Source organism: Heterodontus francisci, chromosome 31, assembly GCF_036365525.1.
Source record: "Heterodontus francisci isolate sHetFra1 chromosome 31, sHetFra1.hap1, whole genome shotgun sequence".
Taxonomy (NCBI): Eukaryota; Metazoa; Chordata; class Chondrichthyes; order Heterodontiformes; family Heterodontidae; genus Heterodontus; species Heterodontus francisci.
The window spans coordinates 43,641,653-43,667,785 of record NC_090401.1 but is presented as its reverse complement, the minus strand read 5'-3'; the positions used below and the strand labels follow the sequence as shown (position 1 = coordinate 43,667,785).

The window sequence follows — 26,133 nt, the reverse complement described above, 5'->3', positions numbered from 1 at the left end:
CCCATTTATACTAATCCTACATTAACCCCATATTCCCTACCACATCCCCACCATTCTCCTACCACCTACCTACACTAGGGGCAATTTACAATCGCCAATTTACCTATCAACCTGCAAGTTTTTGTTAACGGAAGATCTTGTTTGACCAACTTGATCGAATTTTTTGAAGAAGGAACAAGGAAGATAGATGAGGGTAGTGCAGTTGATGTGGTCTGTATGGATTTTAGCAAGGCTCTTGACAAGGTCCCACATGGCAGTCTGGTTAAAAAAATAAAATCCCATGGGATCCAGGGAAATGCAGCAAGGTGGATACAAAATTGGCCCAGTGGCAGGAAACAAAGGGTAACCATTGACGGGTGTTTTAGTGATTCTCCAGTGGCATTCCACAGGGCTTTGTACTGGGTCTCCTGCTTTTTGTGGTATATATTAACAATTTGGACATAAATGTAGGGGGCATGATCAAGAAGTATGCAGACGACACAAAGATTGGTCATGTGGTAGATAGCGAGGAGGATAACTGTAGGCTGCAGGAAGATATTGATGGTCTGGTCAGATGGGCAGAAAATTGGCAAATGGAATTCAACCTGGAGAAGTGTGAGGTGATGCATTTGGGAGGTCAAACAAGGCAAAGGAATACACGACTAATGGGAAAATAATGAGGTGTAGAGGAAGTGAGGGACATAAGAAATAAGAGCAGGAGTAGGCCATTTGGTCCCTCAAGCCTGCCCCGCCACTCAATACGATCATGGCTGATCTGCCCCAGACCTCAACTCCTCTTTCGTGCCAGCTCCTCATGGCCCTCAACTCCCCGATATGTCAATAATCTATCTACCTCCTCTTTAAATACTTTCAATGATCTAGCCTCCACAACTCTCTGGGGTAGAAAATTCCACACACTCACTATTCCTTCACATCTCAGTTTTAAATGAGTGTCTCCTTATTCTGTAACTATGTCCCCTAGTTCAAGATTCCCCCACTAGTGGAAACATCTTCTCAACATCTGCCCTGTCAAGCCCCCTCAGAATCTTGTACGTTTCAATAACATCACCCCTCATTCTTCTAAACTCTAATGAATAAAGGCCTAACCTGTTTAGCAGTCTTGATAAGTCAACCCCTTCATCCCAGGAATCAGCCTAATGAATCTCTTTTGTACTGCCTTCAACGCCAGTATATCCTTTCTTAAATACGGGGACCAAAACTGTACACAGTACTCCAGTTGCGGCCTCACCAACACCCTGTACAGTTGTAACAAAACTTCCCTATTTTTAAACTCCAACCCCTAGCAATAAAGGCCAAAATTCCATTTGCTTTCTTAACTACTTGCTGCACCTGCATGCTAACTTTTTGTGTTTCATGCACAAGAACACCCAGATCCCTCTGTGCTGCACTTTTTTGGAGTTAGTCTCCATTTAAGTAATAGTCTGCCTTTTGATTCTTCCTACCAAAGTGCATGACCTCACATTTTCCTACATTAAATCCCATCGGCCAATTTTTTGCCCACTCACTCAACCTGTCTATGTCCCCTTGCAGATTCCTTATGCCCTCATCACAACATGCCCTCCCACCTATTTTTTTATCGTCAGCAAATTTGGATATATTGCACTCTGCCTCCCTCCTCCAAGTCATTAATATAGACAGTAAATAATTGAGTCCCTGGGACTGATCCTTGTGGCACTCCACTAGTTAACGTCTTTCCAACCTGAAAAAAATCCATTAATCCCGACTTTCTGTCTTCTGTGTGTTAACCAATCCTCAATCCATGCTAATAGATTACCCCCAATACCGTGAGCAATAATCTTGTGCAATAATCTTTTATGTGGCATCTTATCGAATGCCTTCTGGAAATCCAAATACACTACATCTAACGGTTCCCCTTTATCAACTCTGCTTGTTATATTCTCAAAGAACTCTAACAAATCTGTCAAACATGATTTCCCTTTCACAAAAACATGTTGACTGTTTGATTGCATTAAGCTTTTCTAAATGTCCTGCTATTTCTTCCTTAAAAATGGACTCTAGCATTTTCCCAATGACCGATGTTAGGCTGACTGGCCTGTAGTTTCCTGCTTTCTGTCTCTCTCCCTTCTTCAACAGGGGCGTCAGATTAGCAGTTTTCCAATCCGCTGGGAGCTTCCTGGAATCCAGTGAGTTCTGGAATATTTCGATCAATGCCTCCACTATCTCTGCAGCCACTTCCTTCAAAACCCTTGGATGCAGGCTATCAGGTCCTGGCGACTTGTCTGCCTTTAGTCCCATTAGTTTGTCAAATACTTTGTCCCTCCTGATAGAGACTGTTACAAGATCTTTACTCCCATTAGCTCCTTGCTTATCTGATATCTGTGGGATGTTTATAGTGTCCTCCACTGTGAAGACAGATGCAAAATATTGGTTTAAATTATCTGCCATTTCCCTGTTCCCCATTATCAATTCTCCAGTCACATCCTCCAAGGGTCCCATGCTCACTTTAGCTACTCTCTTTTTATATACCCGTAGAAGCGCTTGCGTGTTTGTTTTTATATTTCTTGTCAATTTACTTTCATAATCTATTTTCTCCCTCTTTATTATCTTTTTAGTCATCCACTGCTGGTTCCTAAAATATTCCCATAAAAGATTCTGGCCTACCACTAGCTTTCGCTGCTTTGTATGCCTTAGTTTTTGATTAGATACCTTGACCACCTTTGTTAACCACGGGTTGTTCATCCTTCTCATCGAGTCCTTCTTTTTGACTAGGATAAATTTTTGCCGAGCTTTATGAAATATCTGCTTAAATGTCTGCCACTGCTCATGCATTGACCTTCCGTTTTAGACAACTCTTTCTTCATACCTCTGTAATTGCCCTTGTATAAGTTGAGGACACTGGTTTACCTGAGTTGCTCGCCCTCAAACTGAATTTTAAATTCTACCATGTTGTGATCGCTACCCCCCTAGAGGATCCTTAACTATGATATCTCTTATTAATTCTACTTCATTACACATTACTAGATCTAAAATAGCCTGTTCCTGGGTAGGTTCTGCAACATTTTGCTCCAAGTAAGAATCCCTGATGCACTCTACAAATTCGTCTTCCATGTTACCTCTGCCAATCTGATTTGTCCAGTCAATGTGCAGATTAAAATCACCCATGACAATTGTAGCGCCCTTCTTACAGGCCTCCATTATTTCCTGATTTATACTTTGTCATCCAGTGAGGCAACTCTTCGGGGGCCTATAAATGACTCCCACCCGTGACTTCTTCCCCTTGCTATTCCTTATTTCCACCTATATTGATTCCACATCACGATCTATTGCACCTATATCACTACTCACCACCGCACTGATGCCTTCCTTCTCTTTTTTTGCCTATTTTTCCAGAACATTGAATATTTTGCCTTGGAGTGAATGTTCAGATCCCTGAAGGTAGCAGGACAAGTCGATAAGGTGGTTAAGAAGGCACATGGAATCCTTTCCTTTATTAGCCAATGTATAGATTATAAGAGCAGGGAGGTTATGCTGGAACTGTATAAATCATTGGTTAGGCTAAAATTTGAGTACTGTGTGCAGTTCTGGTCACCTCATTACAGAAAGGATGCAATTGCACAAGAGAGGGTACCGAGGAGATTTACGAGGATGTTGCCAGGACTGGAAAAATGCAGCTATGAGGAAAGATTGAATAGGCTGGGATTGTTCTCCTTGGAACAGAGAAGGCTGAGGAGAGATCTGATTGAAATGTACAAAATTTTGAGGGACCTGGATAGAGTAGAGGTGAAGGGTCTATTCACCTTAGCAGAGAGGTAAGTGACTAGGGGGCATCGACTTAAAGTGATTGGTAGAAAAATTAGAGGGGAGATGAGGAAAAACTTTTTCACCCAGAGGGTGGTGGGGGTCTGGAACTCACTACCTGAAGCAGAAACCCTCAACTCATTCAAAAGGAGTCCGTATATGCACATCAAGTGCCGTAATCTGCAAGGCTACAGACCAAATGCTGCAAGGTGGGATTAGAATAGGTGGATCATTTTTCAGCTGGCACAGACATAATGGGCCAAGTGGCCCCTTTCTTTGCCTTAAATTTTCTATGATTCTATGACTATGGGACACAGATTTAAAGCAGATATGATGAACGATTTCAAAAGGAAATTGGATGGGAACTTGAGGGAAGTAAACCCGCAGGGCCACGGGGATAGAGCAGGGAATGGGACTGACTGGATTGCTCTACAGAGAGCCGGCATAGACTCAATAAGCCAAAAGGCCTCCTTCTGTGCTGTAATGCCTCTATTACTCTGGTTTGGTTGGTTGGCATTCTTCCATCTACGAAAGATGATGGACAGACAGCAAAATATCCATTTAGGTGGGGTGTCTTTGCTTAGTGCACCTTTGCTGATGGCTGTGAAGGCCAATCCTTGAGAGGCTGGTTCTGCCACAAGTGCTGCACATGAAGCTGCCAAGTGAAGCTGTGAGTTGTTGTTTTTGATATTGGCACCTGCTGCCAAGCTGCTGTAGCAACTGGTCGTTGTGGTCGTGCACACCAGTGCACAGGATGTGTTGTCATTTCCCTGTTTTTCTAGCTAGTGACTCCCAGGTGCGATAGTTGACATTTAGGCTTTCATGTCACGCTTGGAGGCATCCTTGAAGCAAAGCTTTGGACGCCCCACTGGTCGTCTGGCCCCAGCTTCCTCACTATACAGAAGTTCTTTGAGTATGCAGCTGTCTTGCATCCTGGGGACGTGTCCGATCCACTGAAGCCGCCTCTGTTTGATTAGTACCAACACACTTAGGAGCTCTGCGTTTGAGAGGACTGCCACATTTGTGATTTTGTCATGCCAGTATTTATAGATGCACCAAAACACCTCCAAAAACACTTCAGATTACTTTTCAATAGAAAGGTTCCATAAATTTTACTTACCTGCAATCAGGGTGTCTGCTCTTTTAAAGAATGCTACTGCAGAATCCATCTTGCTGTTTCACACGTTTTTAAAGAATGGACAATGCAGGTGTTGCCAGGACCTGTGTTATTCAATTTTGGGATCCTGGCATCACATCAGCCAGTTGTGTGATGACCAAATAGCACCACGTTTCCACGTGTTCGTGCACATGCAGGGAATGCAGCTGCGTGCGCCCATATCAATGATGAACACCATGTGGACTGCGCAGGTATTGGCCCATAGCACTGCCTGACCCAAGGAAGAAAGGTACGCCTTTGTAGTGCCACTAACACAAATGAATTTCACAATCACGCTGTTTAAAGATTTAAAGCTATACACATGAAGATGTGATCAGGTCTGTGTAGCTTGCAATGTATGGACATTTTGATAAGGAACCTGTCGCTCAGAAAGATGTAAAATGTGGCACACTCTAATGAGCATTTGGATTTGTAAGGGTTTTATCAACCTGAATACTGAGCTCAGCACTGTAACATGTTTGAATTCCTACTATCAGGTGTGGTTGTAAATACTATCTTCTAAGTGTATGTTTAAAAACTATTACATGTGCTGTATGCTTAACAAATTTATGAACACTTTACCTCAATATTTCAAGAATCTTACTGATTTTGAGGAGTAGATGGCTCACACTTCTGAATCAGAAGGTTCTGAGATCAAATACCACTCCAGAGACTGTGCACATAATCTGGGCTGACACTTCAGTGTAGTACTACTACTGAGGGCGTGCTGCACTGTCAGAGGTGGTGTCTTTAGGATGAGACATTAATACAAGGCTGTACCTGCCCACTCAGGTGGACATAAAAGACCACATCCTTGGCATTATTTCAAAGAGCAGGGGCGTTCTCCCTGGTGTCCTGGCCAATATTTATCCCTCAACCAACACCTAAAAACAAATTATCTGGCCATTATCACATTGCTGTTTGTGGCAACTTGCTGTGCAAATTGGTGCTGTAACTACACTTCAAAAAACTAAAGCACTTTGGGAGGTCCTGCGGTTGTGGAATCTGCTATATAACTCCAAGATTTTTTTTCTAACATCTGATCATAAATAAAAAAACATCTTCTGAGAGAGATTTCGGGTTCAGTTCTTGAGCTGTGCTGAGTGAACTGATGTCAGTCGGAGAACACACTGTGCCTCTGCAGAGTTGGTCTAAAGAGTAGAAGTATCAGCCTGGGGTGGTTCTCCTGGTGACTGTCCAGTACCTCCTGTTTCAAAGTGTGCATGTGTGGACTTTGAGAATGGCCAGGATCAGGCTGCAATGGCCCCCAGCTTTTAAATGCATAACTAACACTCATTGTCTCTGGTCATATATGAGGTGTGTCCACTTGGACAGGAGATCTGAAGGTATCTGTGGCCTGGGAAACCATACGATAACAATCTAGTTGATCACAGAGTTAGGGCTAGATTTTCCTGTAGCCACCAGCGAAATGGCAGTGCGAGATTTCCACCTGCCTAATGTGACCTGACAGCATCTGACTAATTTTGCCATGGGGGGTCTTATTTAGTATGCAGGGCAGGTTTGGATCCTCTATGTAACCCAATTGTCAGGTGCCTATTATTCCCCATTACTAGATGTCTGTTATTCCCGATGTAACCCTTTGACGAGTGTCTATTCCCTTTGCAATCAAATGGCAGGCATGTAATTATGCTCCATGCACTTTAAAATTAAAATTTTCTGCCTCATACAAGTGTAATTTACCATTTATGCAACCTCTGTGTACCACCTATTGCTAAAATACACAATGATACACAAACAGGCAATTAATTTCCAGCTTGGTGTTGTTATGAACAATATAATTATTTATAGCAAAATACATATTTTAGAAGAAATATTTTTGAACATAGAGTCTGATACTCTGTGTCTAACTTTAACCTATCACGGTCTATCTTGGTGCAACACCACTGGACACTGTTTACTTTATGGGTAACTTTATAGTTAAAGAATAAATCTGAATTGAACAGATTAATTATGAGTTTGAAGAAAGCAAAATGCTACTTTTAGTTGAATCATCTCAGGTGGAGAATCATTTTTTGTTTCTTTTTTTTTTGCTAAGCTTTAGTCCACTTCCTCTATGGTTGGTCCTGCAGATCCTGGGGCACCTGTTGCTCCTTGAGGAAATCCCCCTGGACCAGGGGTAGCACCACTCTGGTACAGCTGGGTGATGACAGGATTACACACCTTCTCCAACTCTTTTTCACGAAACTCAAACTCATCCTTTTCAGCCATTTGGTTCCGATCTAGCCAATCCAGAGTTTCCTTTACCTTGTTCAAGACTTTCTGTTTGTCATCTTCACTCAGTTTACCCTGAAAAGATAAAGTGGAAGATATAAAGCTCAATTCCATTAAATAGCTAATATAGTGGACTTAATTCCAAGTCACTGAAGTTTGAGTCTCACTGCTAGAAGGACAAGTGTTAGCTTTTATTGAATGATGGTGGTACTGATTTTCCTCATGTCGCCTCTAGTTCTTTTGCCTTAAACCTGTCTCATCTGTTTATCAATCCTTCTGGAAACGGTTTTTCATTTACTTTATCAAAACCCTTCATGATTTTGAACACATCTATCAAATCTTGTCTTAACCTCTTCTCTAAGGAGAACAACCCAGTTTCTGTATGTTTCTTTATGCCTCTTTTTATAAAATAAGGAACACATATGCCTTTTGAACTTGTCCTGCCATCTTCAAAGACTTGTGTACACTCTTGTGTACACTTGTTCCTACACTCCCTTTAAAATTGTATAATTTAGTTTATATAGCCTCTCCTCAGCCTTCCCGCCAAAATGAATTACTTCACACTTCTCTGCGTTAAGTTTCATCTGCCATGTGTCTGTCCATTTCACCAGTCAGTCTGTCCTGGAGTCTGCTACTATCCTCTTCATTGTTCATTACATGAATCAATCTTGTCACTGAAACTGTGATTGACGCGAGCATAAAGATTCTTTTCATTACAAAAGAAGGAAAATAAAGGATCAAAGTAAGGATACCATCACAGTTTGAAAAATTACAAAGGAAAATAAAATAAATCATGAAATAAGGATTACTTCATAAAAGCCTACAGATTGTAAAAGGGAAGACTGAGGGAGGGGAGGAGTTCCAGAGTTTTGATGTCCTGGGAAAGAATGATTTGGAATAGGACAGTGCAAGAAGTCCTGATTTCACCAAATTCGGAATGTAGGAAATTAAATATATTTTCCATTCCCCGGGTTGCACAGAGACGTTATCCAGTGAGTACTTGACCCATAAAGACCAGAAAGGTTCCAGATTTGATTCCAAGTCTTTGCTGAGTTAGAGTATATCGGTCAGGGCAGTTTTAGCACATTACAATAGGCCATTAGAGGTAACTGGCTGGAGTTCCAAACCTGATCATCAGCAATTTCTGCAGCACTGTTCAGGGAATTGGTATCAAGTCAAATAATGGGCTGGAGTTTATCATTGCAACTACTGTAAATTTAAGTGAAATTTATTCTCTGACTCCATGGGCTGGATTTTGCCAGCCCCTCAATGCCATGGGTAGTGGTGGGGAGGCCCGTGAAATGCTAGCAGGAGCAGCCTACCACGACCCACACTGCCAATAAGGCCCCGCCAGATATTAGCAGTGGTGGTGAGGCCTCGGTGCGGCCCCCACTCCCCCCGGCATTTGGCAGCGAAGCTTTAATTAAAATATGTAAATGAGGGTAATAAGCATGCAAATGAACTTTAAAATAAAAGCAAAATACTGCGGATGCTGGAAATCTGAAACAAAAACAAGAAATGCTGGAATCACTCAGCAGGTCTGGCAGCATCTGTGGAAAGAGAAGCAGAGTTAACGTTGCGGGTCACTGACCCGAAACGTTAACTCTGCTTCTCTTTCCACAGATGCTGCCAGACCTGCTGAGTGATTCCAGCATTTCTTGTTTTTGATGCAAATGAACTTACTTGCCGTCCCAGGCCGATTTTACGGCCACCGGCCACAACTCAAGCGCCTTAGGAACTCCATACAGAGTTCTGAAGTGAGACACTGGTGGAGAGCCAAGAGGTGTCAAATTATCAGGGCGGTGGGAGGAAGTGGGAAAAAACTTTTTCATTGGGTGTGGGGATGGTGGGAAGGGTCTTAGGTTCAAAGGGAATAAAGTTCAGGGAGGAAAGGTCGTTACTGATAACTAATTTTTTGGGGGGAGTAGGCCAAAAAACTAACTTTTTATGCATTGGGGGGGCGGTATGGGAGAAGGGATTCAAGGTATGAACAAGCCTTTATTTAAACCTCCATTGAACCAGCACCTTTAAATATTTAAACCTTTCCTGAAGGGCTTGAAGCCCTTTAAAGATGATGCCGGCGCCTGCTCAGTGTCGCCGGACGCCAGTGCCAGGGCGCGGTGGCCACACCCTCTACATCATCGGGGGCGGCCGCTCCGCCCCCTCCATTTAAATGAGCCCCCGCATGTTATATTGCGGAGGCGCTGCGACGGCCGATCAGTGCGGGCAGACCGCCGACTTCAAAGCGCGCCACCGCAATGTGCAGCACACAAATAAGATGCAGCCCCATCTCTGTCTACCCATTTAGCATATGTGTGCATGGTTCCTGTTATCTGCCTGCCTATGTGGGTCCAAATGGTGCGTGTGTGTGTGTATGCATGTGATTGTTTTTGTGAGTGAAAATGGGTGTACATGTGGTTGTGTATGTGAGCGTGTGGGCATGTATGTATGTTGTGTGTGTACATACATGTGTGATTGTGTGTGTGTGTCTTCGTGTATTGTGTGTATATTGTGTGTGATCACCCCATGGTTTGTAACCCTGCTGACACTGACCATTACATGGGAATACTCACCACTTTGGCAAGTCAGCAGAAGCCAACCAGTTCCCACGGGACCATATTTGAGCAAGGATTCTGTGTCTACTGGAGAGGAAAGAGAGCAAAAAATTGCCAAGGAAAGGAGACTGTTACAACCAGGTGAGAAAGAGGTCGAGGGTTCCCTTTCAGTCTTCACCTGGTCTTAACGTAACAGGGTTCTATTTTTAAACACACAGTGTTTTTAGCTTCGGGTTGGTGAATCCTTGATCACTACTTTCCAATTATAAAGTAAAGAAACTAGCACAAAATGACTTTCTTAGGTTTAAAGAAGAAAAGTTGAAATTTATTAAACTTAAACTCTAATTTGGTTAACGCCTATGAGTACAGGACGCACCCACCCTGGCATGCATACGCAATACACACATGCAAATAGAGACAGAAAAGAGCAGAAGAAAAATAAAGTGGAAAAGTTTGAGGCAATATCTGAAGAGTTTTTGTTACAGTTCTTCGAGCTCACTGTAGAGTCCTTGATTGTAGGTAGATCTTGCTTTTCGTTGGGCCCAGTATTCTTCTTAAATCTTGTTCACTGTAGGAGACATTTCTTTCTTGGGGTTCATGTGTCTTCAGTGGATTCAGAGGCTTGTGAGAAAGAGGTGGGAGCAGACAGGAGAGATCTTCTCAGTTCAGGAGCATTTTGCTTTCTTCCCAAACTGTTTGTACAAACTCAAAAAAACTCAGGTTGCCCAGCAGGTTAGTCATGTGACTAGCTGGTTTGACCATGTCCATTTGTGTATTCAGCCATCTTAGCAGTCAACCTGGAATGCGAGCTCCCCCACCTTCAATGTCTGGTGATCAAAGTCCACTGTGGGTTGAATGTGTCAGGGAATGGTCTTTTGAACTTTCCAAGCACTGTGTGTTAATATGCAAATGTCTTTCCAGCCAAGGGTCCATTGTGGGTTGAATGTGTCAGGGAATGGCTGCTTTGTTCTTCCAAACACTATCTGTTAATATGCAAATGTCTTTCCAGGCAAGATCTGGCAACTTTTTTTTCTTCACTCCAGTAACAGTTTAAAATCAATGTTCATGACAAAATTAATGTGCCCCATTCTTGGCAGGTGGGGGCCAAGCATAACAAGTAGAGGCCTGACTCAGCTCCATCCTAAAACCTGATGGTGGCCAGCACTCTTATGTCAGTTAAATTTTTATAAAACATTATTTTAATTTTACTGAAGAGTCAACACTTACATTCTTTGATTGTATATTTGCTTCAAAACAGTATGGTTGAAATGATCTCATTAAGCACTTTATACATTTAATGAGTAACATCGCAAGTCCCTTGGGGAAATACTTTAATTTAAGCATCTCAGATTTGTCAGGGGATGAAAGTACTATGTGCTGCTTCAGGTCATTAATCCTCATTTACCTTGGCTTGGGTTTCTGCACTTTGACTGCCTACTGTGATTTATATAACACTTTCCCATGATGTCGTAGGCTGTGCAGAGCTGAATGCTTTACATCACCGCTTGCTCAAGTGGCCAGATTCACCTGCAATAAATGTATTATTTTTCTTTCCAAGAATCCACAACCCATGAGAATTTAAGTAAATACCAGTGATCTACAGTCAGCTAAAAATGCATAACTTGCACAGCACATTGTAACTACTCTTGTATTGTGGTGTCTACATTACTGACACACTCCAGTTCTTTAATAGTCAATCTGCTTATTTCCTTAGAAACACGCTATTTGATATCACAGTGTTCATTCCTACCTTTATGTTGTCATCTTCCACTGTGGATTTCATACTGTACACATACGATTCGAGGGTGTTCTTAGCAGCTACCCGTTGTCGTTGTGCTTCATCATCCGCTTTGTAACTTTCTGCCTCATTCACCATGCGGTCGATGTCCTCCTTACTCAAACGCCCCTTGTCATTCGTGATGGTGATTTTATTCTCCTTACCAGTACTTTTATCCACAGCAGAAACATTCAGTATTCCATTGGCATCAATGTCAAAGGTGACCTCTATCTGGGGGACACCCCGAGGTGCTGGAGGGATTCCTATCAATTCAAACCTGCCCAGCAGGTTGTTGTCTTTGGTCATGGCTCGCTCACCCTCAAATACCTGGACCAGGACCCCAGGCTGGTTGTCTGAGTAGGTGGTGAATGTTTGGGTCTGCTTGGTGGGGATAGTTGTGTTCCTCTTGATCAGGGTTGACATCACTCCCCCAGCTGTCTCGATGCCCAGTGATAGGGGTGTCACATCCAGAAGGAGCAGGTCCTGCACTGTTTCTGAGCTGTCACCACTCAGAATGGCTGCTTGTACAGCTGCCCCATAAGCCACTGCCTCATCAGGATTGATGCTCTTATTCAGCTCCTTCCCATTAAATAGGTCCTGCAGAAGCTTTTGGATCTTTGGGATTCTGGTAGATCCCCCCACGAGCACAATTTCATGGATTTGGCTTTTGTCCATTTTGGCATCTCGCAGAGCTTTTTCCACAGGCTCCAGGGTTCCTCGAAAGAGATCAGAGTTCAACTCCTCAAACCGTGCCCGGGTGATGGAGGTGTAGAAGTCCACACCCTCGTACAGGGAGTCAATCTCCAGGCTGGCTTGGGAACTGGAGGACAGGGTTCTCTTTGCCCGTTCACAGGCAGTGTGGAGGCGACGGACAGCTCGTTTGTTCCCGCTAATGTCCTTCTTGTATTTGCGCTTGAACTCTTCAATGAAGTGGTTCACCATGCGGTTATCGAAATCCTCACCACCCAGGTGTGTATCTCCAGCTGTGGATTTGACCTCAAAAATGCCATCCTCAATGGTGAGGATGGACACATCGAAGGTGCCACCACCCAAGTCGAAGATGAGGACAATACACTCAGCTCCCACCTAAAGAAACAATCAAAACAAATAAAGGGTACAATCCCCACCAGAGTTGGGGGTGGTGGGGGGGAGGGGATGGGGTGCAGGATTGATCAGAAACAAACCAACCAAGATAAACATCAAAGACTACAAATCAGAACCTAGATAAAGGAACACAACCAATGTGACAACTGTTAAACAATTGAAAGTTTTAAAGGGACAATATTATAGAATTATGGAGCCCTAACATAACTGTTGTAAAGAAAATTAGTTTGAGATGCTGTGTTATGGAGGACAGTTCCTGGACTGGGCTCCATTTTTGACTTTTTTTTTTACCATGTCCCTTGGGGAGCTGAGTCAATTTAATGCAGTGAGCAGTTTTGTGGGGTACATGGTGGATGTTGGGATTGTTTTGCAGTTATCTTAATCACAGTAGTGGGAGCAGTGCTGCATAATACATAAGAAATAATCACTGCATTTAGTATAGTGTAATTGTTGACTATAAGTAACTGTAATTAGAGTCATAGAGTCATTTATGGCACAGAAAGAGGCCATTTGACCCATAGAGTCCATGCCGACTCTCTGCAGAGCAATCCAGTCAGTTCCATTCCCCTACTCAATCCCCATAGCCCTGCAAGTTTATTTTCTTCAAGTGCCCATCCAATTTACTTTTGAAATCATTGATTGTGGGCAGTGAGTTCCAGATCATTACCACTTGCTATTTGAAAAAGTTCTATATATAATAGATTATTGTATTCTCTACATAAGTAGCTGAGGTCTTTTCTCTTATAATCTGCTGTCCCACATTTTGTGTTTTATTTTATATCAAGTTTAATATTCTATTCTGTCGACCAATAAATAAATCTTAATATCACTTCTGGCATAATCTCAAGGTAAATATAATTTGCCTACTCTCATAGTGTAATGCATCCTAATCTTAGGTTATATTGTAGTCTACTTTTGTAGTTTAATTAAATCAACTGTCATTGTATATTGTAGCCTAGTCTTTACATTTTTCTGCCCTGCAGCGAATTCTGTACACCTCCTGGATCTTAATTCCCATAGAAATAACTCCATCAGTGTGTCCTCTGATACTGTACCCTCAAATAGTTTCTGGACTTCACTGGCCTACCACACCTGTCTCCTAACTTGGATAACAGGCTCATCAATGCCCCATGCCAACTCCACCTTACCTACATCAACCTTATCCCACCACGGGACCCCTGACTTTAACTCTGGACTCCGTTCTATTGTCTCCTAATTATTCCCTGTTTACTACCAGGTTTTTATGTATCCTAAAAATTGCTAAGTAACTTAAGTTTTCCTTGTGTCCATTTGCATGTGCGTTTTGCTTGCCACTCTGGACTTCAGCTCATCACTTCTATTTCCACTTCCTTCATTTCTTTTCCCTTTACCCCTCCTAGACCCCTCTCTCCTGTCATCATTTCTCCTTTCATTTCTCCCCTCTAAAGTATTCTGCCCTCCAAATCCCAAACCCAATCTTTCAGTACTCCTCAATCTTCCTACTCTCCTGCCACTGTCCCAGGCTTGACTCCCTCTTATATAAGCCTACGCTTCCCTCTGTGCGTCTCTAGGCATCCTTCAAAAGACCCATGAAGGTACTTGGCACTGCCTCATTATAAGCTGTAAACCCAACTGCACCATCCTACTCTCTGTGACCTGTCCACCCAGCACGCCGACTGGGGACTAATCTTGCCAATCTCCCCCCTGTCCAACTCACCCCTCCCATTGCTGACCCTGTGGACTCTGCCAGCAGATCAGCTGTCACTTCCCTCTCTGCATCCCCTCTAGGATGTCTGTTCACTTGTGAAAAAGGCCCTAACCATCTATGAGCTTATTATGGATGCTTCCATCAACATCATGGCCTTGATGGAAATCTGGCTAAGGGATGCTGACACCTTCCCTCGAAATGATGTCTCCTCACCTGGCTATACTTTCCACCATTTGCCCTGTCAAGACCGTCACAGTGGTGATGTAGTTCCTATCACCTTGACCTGACCTGTCATCTTACCCCTCTGACAGTTTCTCCTCCTTCGAACATCTCACCTTATTCCACCCCTCTCACCTCTCATTTAAAATCCTTGTTTTCTACTGACACCTGAGTACCATGAAAATATTCTCAGTGAGCCATCTTTCCTAGTTTAGCCTCTGTACCAAGCGAGTTCTGATCCTCAGTGATTTCAACCTCCATCTCAACTCATCATGCTCTACCTCCTATGAATTCACTGTCCTCTTATTTTTCCTTAATCTCTCCTTCCATGTAAACTGCAACCCACATTCATGGCTACCTATCTTATGGGGCTTTGTTACTCCCATTGTATCAATCACAAATAAAGCCATCTCTGATCACTTCCTTGTATTGCTCCCACTCACACCCCCCTTCCCAGTTCCAACCCTACTTTCTTGTGTGTCCATCCCTGAAAAAAGCTATTCCCCAATTCACTTACAACCGCACTTTCAAAATCCTTTGAGCTTTGGCCCTCCATTCACCATGTCATTTCTGTAGCTAATAATTTGCTCAACTGCACCCTTGCCTCCACATTTGATGCCATAGTTCCCACTTAAACGATTACTCTCTCTCACCCTGACCATTGCCCCCATTGCAGTCCTCATCTCTACTCCCTCAAGTCCAAGAGACACGGACCTGAACAGATATGCTGGACAAATGGTTTACCCATTCAACACCAATCTGGCTGGACCACATAAAGCACTATCAGATCCTGCTTTCATCTGCCAAAACTGCTCACTATTCCAGGATCATTCTGGAATACAAAATAACCCCCAGCTTCTTTTCCTCACTGCAAACAGTCTTCTTAAACCCATCCCCCATCTCCTCCAACCTTGTCTCCAACAACACATTTGAGGAACTCATGGACTTCTTTGTCAGAGACCACCTGATCAGCTGCTTCTGTCATTTCCCCTAGCCCACCAGGCCAAACCTCCTCCAAAGTTGCCCCCTGCTTTAGCCCTGGACTTACATCATTCTCTACTATCTCCCCTTTTGCCCTCTCTAAGCTCATCTAGTCCATGACACCCATCTCCTGCTGCTCGACCCTGTTGCCACTAAACTGCTGACAACCCAACTTGCCCTCATGGTTCCCATGTTAGTTGATATTGTTAATGGTTCTGTCTCTTCAAGTCCTGTTCCTCTTTCCTTTAGGTCTGGCATCATCACCCTTCTTCTCAAAAAACCCCAAAATCTGACCTCACCATCCTTGCAAACTACCGCCCCATCTCCAACCTCCCTTTCCTCTCCAAAGTCCTTGAACATGTTGCCTGCCAAATCCATGCCCATCTTTCCTGGAACTTAATGTTCAAATTCCTCCAATCAGGTTTCCACTCCTGCCTCAATACCGACATGGCTCTTATCAAAGTCACAAATTACATCTTTTTTTTCCTTTATTAGTTCATGGGATGTCAGCGTCATTGGCAAGGCCACATTTATTGCCCATCTCTAAATGCCCTTGAGAAAGTGGTGGTGAGCCGCTGCCTTGAACTACTGCAGTCCGTGTGGTGAAGGTACACCCACAGAGCTGTTAGGTAGGGCGTTCCAGGATTTTGGCCCAGGGTGCTGTGTGGCTTGGAGGTCAACTTGCAGGTAGTGGTGTTCCCATGCATCTGCTGCCCTTGTCCTTCTAGGTGGTAGAGGTCACAAGTTTGGAAGGTGCTGTTGAAGGACCCTTTGTAGGCTGCTTTGGCCTGGATGGTGTCTAGCTTCTTGAGTGTTGTTGGAGTCACACTCATACAATCATAGAATCATTGAATGGTTATAGCATGGATGGAGGCGATTTGGCCAGTCGTGTCCACCCTGGCTCTCCGAAAGAGCAATTCACTCAGTTCCATTCCCCCCCCCCCCCCCCCCCATTCTCCCCGTAACCCTGCACATTCTTCCTTTTCACAAAACAGTCTAACTCCCTTTTGAATACTTCAATTGAACTCAACCACACTCTTAGCCAGTGCATTCTGGACCTTAACCAATCTGTACATGAAAAAGTTTTTCCTCATGTCACTTTTGCTTCCCTTACCAAATACTTTAAATCTGTGCCCTCTCATTCACAATCCTTTCACAAGTGGGAACAGTTTCTCTCTGTCTCCCCTGTCCAGACCCCTCATGATTTTGAATACCTCTATCAAATCAACTCTCAGCTTTCTCTTCTCCAAGGAAAACAGTCCTAACTTCTCCAATTTATCTTCATAACTGAAGTTCCTCATCCCTGGAATCATTCTCGTGAATGTTTTCTGTACTCTCTCCAATGGCCTCACGTCTTTCCTAAAGTGTGGTGCCCAGAAGTGATCATGATACTCGAGTTTAGGCTGAACAAATATTTTAGAAAGGTATACCAAAACCTTCTTGCTCTTGTACTCTATGCCCCTATTAATAAAGCCCAGGATCCTGTATGCCTTATTAACCACTTTCTCAAACTGCCCTGCCAACTTCAATGATTTGATCAGATATACCCCCAGGTCCCTCTGCTCTTCCACCCCCTTTAGAATTGTACCTTTTATTTTACATTGCCTTGCCTCGTTCTTCCTCCCAAAATGTATCACTTCACACTTCTCTGCATTAAATTTAATCTGCCAGGTGTCTGCCCATTTCACCAGCCTGGCTATGACCTCTTGAAGTCTATCACTATCCTGCTCACAGTTCACAATACTTCCATGTTTTGTGTCACACACCCAAGTCTAGGTCATTAATATAGATTAAGAAAAGCAGTGGTCCTAATACTGATCCCTGGGGCATGTCACTATATACCTTGCTCCAGTCTGAAAGACAACATTCTGTTTCCAGTCACTCAGCCAACTTCGTATCCATGTTGTCACTGTCCCTTTTATTCCATGGGCTTTAACTTTGCTAACTTTTCTACAAACTCAGTACCCTAGCGACTGACTCATTCCCTCTTCATGGCAAATATCTGAGGCTGAACCAGATTGTTCATAAACTTGGTGTCATATTTGACCCTGAGATAATCTACTGACCACATATCCACAGCATCACCAAGACCACTTATTTCCACTGCTGTAACATTGTCCAACTGCATCCCTGCTTCAGCTCATCTGCTGCTGAAACCCTCATCCATACCTCTAGTCTTGACTAGACCAAAGCACTCCTGGGCAGCCTCCCACATTCTATATTCTGTAAACTTGAGGTTATCCAAAATACTGCTGCCCATGTCCTTACTCGCACCGAGTCACATTCACCATTACCCCTGTGCTTGCTGACCTACGTTGCCTCCCAATTAAGCATCACCACTATTTTAAAATTCTCATCCTTGTTTTCAAATCCCTCCAGGGTCTCACCCCTCCCTATCTCTGTAATCTCCTCCAGCCCCTACAACCTTCCCTATCTCTGTAATCTCCTCCAGCCCCACAACTCTCTGAGATATCTGTGCTCCCCTAATTCTGGCCTCAAGAGCATCTCAATTTTAATTGTTCCACCACTGGTGGCTGTGCCTTCAGCTGCCAAGGCCCTAAACTCTGGAATTCCCTCCTTAAACCTCTCACCTTTGTAACTCACTTTGCTCTTTTAAGATACTCCTTAAAACCCACCTGTTTGGCTAAGCTTTTGGTCATCTGCCCTAATATCTCCTTATGTGGCTTGGTGTCAAGTTTTGCTTTATAGTGCTCCTGTGAAGAATTTTGGGGCGTTTTACTGTGTTAAAGGTGCTATATAAATAAAAGTTGTTATGGTAAAGATAAAGTTTACAGCACAGAAACAGACCATTTGGTCTAACTGGTTCATACTCCACAGGAGCCTCCTTCCACCCCTCTTCATCTAACCCTATCAGCATATCCTGTTATTTCTTTCTCCCTCACTGCTTAACGGCTTCCCTTAAAATGCATCTAAGCTATTTGCCTCCGCTGTGCGTTGTGGTAGCAAGTTCTGCTCTCTGTGTAAAGAAGATTCTCCTGAACTTCCCACTGGATTTATCAGTGTCTATCTTATATTCCAGCCTCTTGTTTTGGACTCCCTCACATGCAAAAGCAAAGCAAAAACACTTTTTGCTTTATAACTTTATAACACACTCCTAGACATCTACAGTTGTGTCCATTTACATCTGTAACATTTATGTAATCACACTCTTTGACCCAGTCCTCAAGGTATATATGTAAGGTTATCTGATATTTGCAGAGATGATAACCCACCTTCTTGTCCAGCCCATAGGCGATGGCGGCGGCAGTGGGCTCATTAATAATCCTCAGGACGTTGAGTCCGGTGATCGCCCCGGCGTCCTTGGTGGCTTGTCGCTGGGAATCGTTGAAGTAAGCGGGGACGGTGATGACGGCGCTGGAGATGGTCCTTCCCAGGTAAGCCTCTGCGATCTCCCTCATCTTGGACAGGACCATGGAGGAGATCTCTTCTGCATAGAAGGTCTTGATTTCGCCCTTGTGCTGAACCTGAACTTTGGGTCTGGAGGAGTCGTTGACCACTTTGAAAGGCCAGTGTTTGAGGTCAGTCTGCACGGTCAGGTCATCGTATCTCCGGCCAATCAGTCTCTTGGCGTCGTAGATGGTGTTCTGGGGGTTCATGGCTACCTGGTTCTTGGCCGCGTCCCCGATCAGCCTCTCGGTGTCGGTGAAGGCCACGTAGCTGGGGGTGGTACGGTTGCCCTGGTCATTGGCAATGATCTCCACCTTGCCATGCTGGAAGACCCCGACACAGGAGTAGGTGGTGCCTAGGTCGATGCCCACGGCCGGGGTGGTTTTGGAGCTCATAGCCGCGGGAGGAGGTGAGGATGCTGCACACACTCCGCTATTGGCACCGGGGATCGTGGAAAGCTCTACCAATGTTAGAAAGTTCTGGACGAGTGTGACCAACATTGGTCCAAGTGGCTGGCACTTGGCCCTGATGGAGTTACCAGAAATAGATCGAATAGTCAGCAGAGCGGGATCACTGGAGGTAACCAAATACAGTCAGTGTCTGCCAGGAACACAGCTTAACACAGAGATCAGGGGTCCGAAACATCCCAGCAACAGGGGCAAGATAGCGATATCTAATCAGAGGAGGGTATCGGAAGCAATCAACACTTTCCCACTTCCATTCTTCGATCATCCCCATTTTCCCAGTGTTTTCTGTTCTTTCCGTTTCCATTTGATTTTTTTGCTTAATCCTGTTTCCTTTCCCTCACTTGGCTCCCGTCTCTTTTATGTATTTAATTTGTTCTTTATTCGTTTCTCCTTCCGCTGTGATTCTCGATGTTCACCCACCCACTTATGTCACATCGCACCTGCTGGAAGTTGAGAACCGACTGTGTGTTTGGGAGCCTCACGATGGGCCGAAGGGCCTGTTTCTGTGCTGTATAACTCTATGACTATGACTCAGTAAGCAGTGAAGATCTATTTCAAGCTGCTTGTTTCCCTGGATCGTTACTCTCTATTAATACCAGGATTGCTGCAGCGTGATTCACCCTTGAACCAGCTCCTTCTCGCAACCCCGTCGGTTGTGTCTCATATCGCCAAAGCGGCCGGAGTTATTTTGGAGCTTTGATTGAGCAGTGCTTGAGAATGTAAATACCGTAGCTTATCTGCAGGCTATTGAGTACAGGTCGCCGGGGTGAGTCACACAGTCACTGTGCGCAGTGCAGGGTCAGTAATGAGTGGGAAATGAAGGGCGGGGTCTGTCAGTACTACGCCTGGTACCTTGTGTCGGTTTTAAAATTACATGTCTGAATTTGTACATTACAGCTCTTGCTAAACATCCCAGCTTTCAGTTTGCTGTAACAGCCTGGGAACATTGTGGTGACCTGTTCACTAAAATCTCAAGATTCCGCTCCTGCTCTGATATCTCCGGTGCATTCCCATTTAACACACGAACCACATCAAACTTTCTTCTGACAAATCTCATCACGGTACCTTTTCCTGTATTAAACTCTATTTGCCATTTCTCTGCCACCAATCGAATTTGTCCAGATCCTTTCAAAGTTCTGTACATTGATATTCATCATTCGTCACCACTGCCAATTTAGTATCCACTGCAATATTTAAAATTTATTCATGCACGGGATGTGGGAGTCGCTGGTAAGACCAGCATTCATTGCCCATCCCTGATTAGGTCACTGCGGACACAACCTTCCTATAAACCTTTTATGAAAATTCCAAACACTTGGGCTTCCAAGGCACTTCACTGATACCCAGCTGCCAACCAGAGATCTGTCCATACTATCATCTTTAAAATATACCAATTCTGACATTTCTCCCTCTTTTGTGGACCATTGTTGAAAAATAATCTAATCATAATACTCAGTTTTTGTCCGGCTGGACTGCTTTGATTGGTCAGTTTAAGGGGTAGGTCTGTTGGTGGGTGGTGCCTGGTGCACATGGAGGTATGCAGAGGACTGGACTGTGTAACGCACAAGTGGAGGCATGTGGTGGCGTGCACAGGACTGGACTGTGTAACGCACAAGTGGAGGCATGTGGTGGCGTGCGCAGGACTGGACTGTGTAACGCACAAGTGGAGGCATGTGGTGGCGTGCACAGGACTGGACTGTGTAACGCACAAGTGGAGGCATGTGGTGGCGTGCGCAGGACTGGACTGTGTAACGCACAAGTGGCTGCCAACAGTCGGCGGAGGAGAAAAAAGCAGAAAGTAAGGGGAGCCCAACAGCAAAGCCAGCTTGGCTGGAGAGATTGTTTTCATGAGGGATGGGATTGAGGGAGGGATGGGTAGGCCATGGGAGGGGTGGATGAGATGATGAAGTTGGTTAAGTGTGGCAAAATGGTGGGACAATTATTTGAAACAGCTTTTTATTCAACAGTTATTATTTGTGCTAAAAATTAATCTTCACTAGATTTGAATGAGAAAAGTTTTAGAAACACTGTCAGGTGAATTCAAAGAATACATCAGCATTTATTCTATAGACAAAGATGCTAGCAGTCTATACCCTCCAGAATATCTATACAGTCTAACTCTAATGAGCATGCCACTACACAAACTTAGACTCAAGGAAGGAGCAGTTATAATGTTGCTAGGAAACTTGAATCCTAAACAAGGACTTTGTAATGGAATAAGATTGGTAGTTAGGAAGCTGTTTCCTTCAATGATAAATGCTGAAATTATAACAGGCAGATTTCAAGGCAAGAGCGTTTATTCTGTGAATAGTATTGAGTCTATCAGATGTAAACCTGCCTTTTAAACGGCGGAAAACTGTTCCCAATTAGAGTTTCATATTTTATGACTATAAATAAGTCACAAGGCCAGACTTTTGACAATTTGTATTTATATTCCTAGGCCTGTTTTTACACATGGACAGCTTTATGTAGCTTTTTCCAGAGTGAGAAGTTTTAATTCTGTTAAAGTCTTTGGTGAAAGAATAACTAGAAATCCTGTATTTAAAGTACTGTTGCAATAAAGATACTAATTTCACCACAAATGTTTTGTGTGTCTCTGCTTGTGGTTAAATACTTCACCAATTTCTTCACTGTTGGAGACCACCCACCTCCATGAAGATTGTCCTTCGACATGTTGCATTTTATCTTTCCAGAATACCAACCCAACTATCTTTCCATTACATTGGTAAAGGACGCCGTCTCTTGTCTTCATCATTGTTATTTAGCAATTTTTGCCCAGTTTTCTCCTCTCTTTTTATAGACTTCCATATAGGATTTGCAACCCGGTCATATCAACCAGATGGAAATCGAGCGGGTTCTACAACGGGCGTATGCTCCCCTCCCCAAGATTACTGCCCAGCGGTGAAAACTAAAATTTACCCCAGTCTCTCTGCTCCCTTTCTATTACCCCACCTCCATGTATCCTTCTCGCTGTGTGTTCCTCCTGTGCTTCTCAAGCTCCTGAGGCGACACCTTAGTTGTTCATGATTGACAGGTGTAGCGGCCAATGGGGGCTCGCCGCCGCTGCCGCTGCCGCCGCCGCCGCCTACCTGTGAGTGACGGAGCTGAGCGGAAGCAGCTGAAGTTTGTTGAAAGTCTAGGAGAGTTTGAGCGGGTTGGGATTTTTCTACCAACGTTTGCTTTTGTTGCTGTGTCTGCTCCGGATCCAGGAGGAGATGGAACCGATCAATACCTGGAGTCCACGCAGGGTCTCGGTGTGGTTACAAGGTGAGAGATCCCAAAAGAAATGAGGAAGTGCACCTTCACCAGGTGTTTCTCTTTTAAGGAACCAGTTGTGTCTTGTTTTGTCAGCCTACGCGATCTATTTCGGGGTGGGCGCTCTGCAGAAATACTGATTAAAGAATGATGTTTACAATCATTTGATTGTGTAACGCTGCACAAACAATTCTGTAGCCTGAGCCTTTTTTATTTAGTAACTTCCAAGGGTAAAATGTTGCTGTTTATAGTTACATTTACAGATGTTTATAACTTCTTCTTTGGCCTCCTTGCTCCAGAGACAATGGGTAAGCGCCTAGAGGTGGTCGGTGGCTTGTGAAGCAGCGCGTGGAGTGGCTATAAAGGCCAATTCTAGAGTGACAGACTCTTCCACAGGTGCTGCAGATAAAATTGGTTGTCGGGGCTGATTCACAGTTGGCTCTCTCCTTGCGCTTCTGTCTTTTTTCCTGCCAACTGCTAAGTCTCTTCGACTCGCCACTGTTTAGCCCTGCCTTTATAGCTGTCCGCCAGCTCTGGCGATCACTGGCAACTGACTCCCACGACTTGTGGTCAGTGTCACAGGACTTCATGTCACATTTACAGACGTCTTTAAAGCGGAGACATGGACGGCTGGTGGGTCTGATATCAGTGGCGAGCTCGCTGTACAATGTGTCCTTGGGGATCCTGCCATCTTCCATGCAGCTCACATGGCCAAGCCATCTCAAGTGCCACTGGCTCAGTAGTGTGTATAAGCTGGGGATGTTGGCCGCCTCAAGGACTTCTGATTTGGAGGTACGGTCCTGCCACCTGATGCCAAGGATTCTCCGGAGGCAGCGAAGATGGAATGAGTTGAGACGTCACTCTTGGCTGACATACGTTGTCCAGGCTTCGCTGCCGTAGAGCAAGGTACTGAGGACACAGACTTGAAACACTTGGACTTTTGTGTTCGTGTCAGTGCGCCATTTTCCTACACTCTCTTGGCCAGTCTGGACGTAGCAGCGGATGTCTTTCCCATGCGCATGTTGATTTCTGCATCTCGAGACAGGTTACTGGTGATAGTTGAGCCTAGGTAGGTGAACTCTTGAACCACTTCCAGAGCGTGGTCGCCGATCTTGATGGATGGAGCATTTCTGATGTCCTGTCCCATGATATTCGTTTTCTTGATGCTGATGGTTAGGCCAAATTCATTGCAGGCAGCCGCAATCCTGTCATGAGTCTCTGCCGACATTCTTCTGTGTGGGATGTTAATGCAGCATCGTCAGCAAAGAGGAGTTCTATGATGAGGACTTTCCGTACTTTGTTCGCTCTAAGACAGCAAGGTTGAACAACCTGCCATCTGATCTTGTGTGGCGGAAAATTCCTTCTTCTGAAGACTTGAACGCATGTGAGAACAGCAGGGAGAAGAAGATCCCAAACAGTGTAGGTGCAAGAACACAGCCCTGTTTCACGCCACTCAGGATAGGAAAGGGGTCTGATGAGGCACTGCTATGCTGAGGTGTGCCTTTCATATTGTCGTGGAATGAGGTGATGATACTTAGTAGCTTTGGTGGACATCCGATCTTTTCTAGTAGTCTGAAGAGACCACGTCGGCTGATGAGGTCAAAGGCTTTGGTGTGATCTATGAAAGCAACGTAGAGGGGCATCTGTTGTTCATGGCATTTCTCCTGTAGCTAGCAAAGGGAGAACAGCATGTCAATGGTGGATCTCTGCCCGAAAGCTGCACTGTGCCTCAGGGTAGACACGCTCAGCCAGCTTCTGGAGTCCGTTTAAAACGACTTGAGCGAAGACTTTCCCCGCTATGCAGAGCAGGGAGATTCCACGGTAGTTGTTGCAGTCATCGCGGTCACCCTTGTTCTTATAGAGGGTGATGATATTGGCATCGTACATGTCCTGCAGTACTGCTCCCTCATCCCAGCACAGGCAAAGCAGTTCATGGAGTGCTGAGAATATAGCAGGCTTGGCACTCTTGATTATTTCAGGGGTACTGCCATCCTTTCCAGGGGCTTTTCCACTGGCTAGAGAATCAATGGCATCACTGGGTTCCGATTTTGTTGGCTATAGTTGTTTGTTGTTACATTTACAGATGTTTATAACTATAGAGCAACAAACTGCCCATTCCTGCCCCAAGGACATTGTCCACCTTAACCAGGACTCAGATTTCCATGTTGTTCCAGTGGCTCTTCCTCCCGCCAGCTTTGAGCTGAATTGGGCAAACAGGCCCAATATTGTACAAGGGAAAGGGCAACGGTTCGTTTTGAATGGTGTGCTGTCAAAGCCACGATACTTGAGCTGGTTCCATTTCTGGATCAGATCCTTTTTTTTGGCATTCATTCTAGGGTTGGAATGAAGAATCAAAGGCCTCAGAGTAGCAAGGGCTCAGTACCTCAGTTACAGCACTGACACCCTAACAATAATCCGACCTTCATCGACATTCTAACAGCAGCTATGGTATTTATTTGTTGTTGTTCACATAGCAAAACATCCCAAGGTGTTTTACAGGCGCATCAGCTGGGGAAGCTATGAATTGATGGAATATGTTTGAATCACAGAATTGTTATAGCACAGAAGGAGGCCATTCGGCCCATCGTGTCTGCGCTGGCTCTCCAAAAGAGCAATTTACCTCGAGCCATTCCCCGCTTTCTGCCCGTAGCCTTGCACATTCTTCCTTTTTCAGAAAACAATCTAATTTCTTCTTGAATGCCTTGATTGAATCTGCGTCTACCACACGCTCCGGTAGTACATTCCAGATCCTAATCGCTCGCTGCACGAAAAAGTTTTTTGTTTGTGTGTCAGACTGTGATGTCTCCTGGCATTCAGTGTTTGATGCCTGTGTCAGAAGGGGATGTAGAATACAAGTCAAGGCGTGGGTTGGGGGGAAAATTGGGAAGGTATGCTAATCCTGGGCAGGTACTGGAGTCTGGACAGCAGTTGGCATTGATAGGCTGGAAGTAGGATGCCTTGTTGGACAGGAAATGGGATCTGGTCTCCTGATATTATTTGTCATATCAATAGTTTTGATTGTGTAAGAGTTTTGAAATTGGAATGCACTCAATAGAAATCCAGGTAGGTCAATCCAGTGAATTACTGGAGATGGAATATTATTGTGTGACTATTAGGAGCAATTTTATGCATGGCCTGTAAGAGATTGTCTTCAATTCTATGTGAGAAGCTAGTCAGATTATCTGGAGTGAAATGTAGACCTCACTTAACTCTATAAATTAATCACTTTGTCTGGTACATGTACATATCAAAGCCAAAAAAAACCTTTGGATCTGAGTCTTGGTGGAGTTCTGCAGGTTCTTGAAAACTTTTAGTGTTAAGGTTTGTTAGAGTAACGCCTAATAGCAGATTGGGTTGTCTGAGCAACAGCCACTTTGATAGTCAAACCATTGCTTAGTTAAGAGACAATGAAGTGTCATCTGAGGCAAAAAGCAACTTTGTTTTCTTCAGGCCCCTCCTGCAGATTCCCTGTTCAATGCAGTTGAGCAATGTGACCAAAATTATAGTATTTGAATCACTTGGCTTGTAAGACT

At 44.3% G+C, this 26,133-nt stretch overlaps 2 protein-coding genes across 5 annotated transcripts in view; one reads left to right on the top strand and one right to left on the bottom strand.

Annotated features, from left to right (window-relative positions):
- Window positions 1–6,973: 6,973 nt before the first annotated feature.
- LOC137346985 (heat shock cognate 71 kDa protein-like) lies at window positions 6,974–19,349 on the bottom strand. Its single transcript, XM_068010961.1, has 3 exons — window positions 18,704–19,349; window positions 11,453–12,565; window positions 6,974–7,222 (listed from the first exon to the last, which is right to left on the bottom strand). Exons 1-3 carry the CDS (start codon window positions 19,271–19,273, stop codon window positions 6,974–6,976), a joined length of 1,932 nt encoding a protein of 643 aa, XP_067867062.1. The 5' UTR covers window positions 19,274–19,349.
- A 3,115-nt stretch (window positions 19,350–22,464) lies between these two features.
- cnksr1 (connector enhancer of kinase suppressor of Ras 1) overlaps window positions 22,465–26,133 on the top strand; it is a 90,314-nt gene continuing 86,645 nt past the window's right edge. For all 4 annotated transcript variants that reach the window (XM_068011441.1, XM_068011440.1, XM_068011442.1 and 1 more), the window contains exon 1: window positions 22,465–22,612. In XM_068011441.1, the coding sequence (XP_067867542.1) occupies window positions 22,561–22,612 (52 nt within the window). In that variant the 5' untranslated portion in view covers window positions 22,465–22,560. The remainder of the gene's footprint in view (window positions 22,613–26,133) is intronic.

Coding starts and splice junctions, on each gene's coding strand:
- LOC137346985 (XM_068010961.1), bottom strand. CDS start 19,273: ATGAGCTCCAAAACCACCCCGGCCGTGGGCATCGACCTAGGCACCACC. Junction 12,566..18,703: donor CCTATGGGCTGGACAAGAAG/GTGGGTTATCAT, acceptor TTGTTTCTTTAG/GTGGGAGCTGAGTGTATTGT. Junction 7,223..11,452: donor TGGAAGATGACAACATAAAG/GTAGGAATGAAC, acceptor TTATCTTTTCAG/GGTAAACTGAGTGAAGATGA.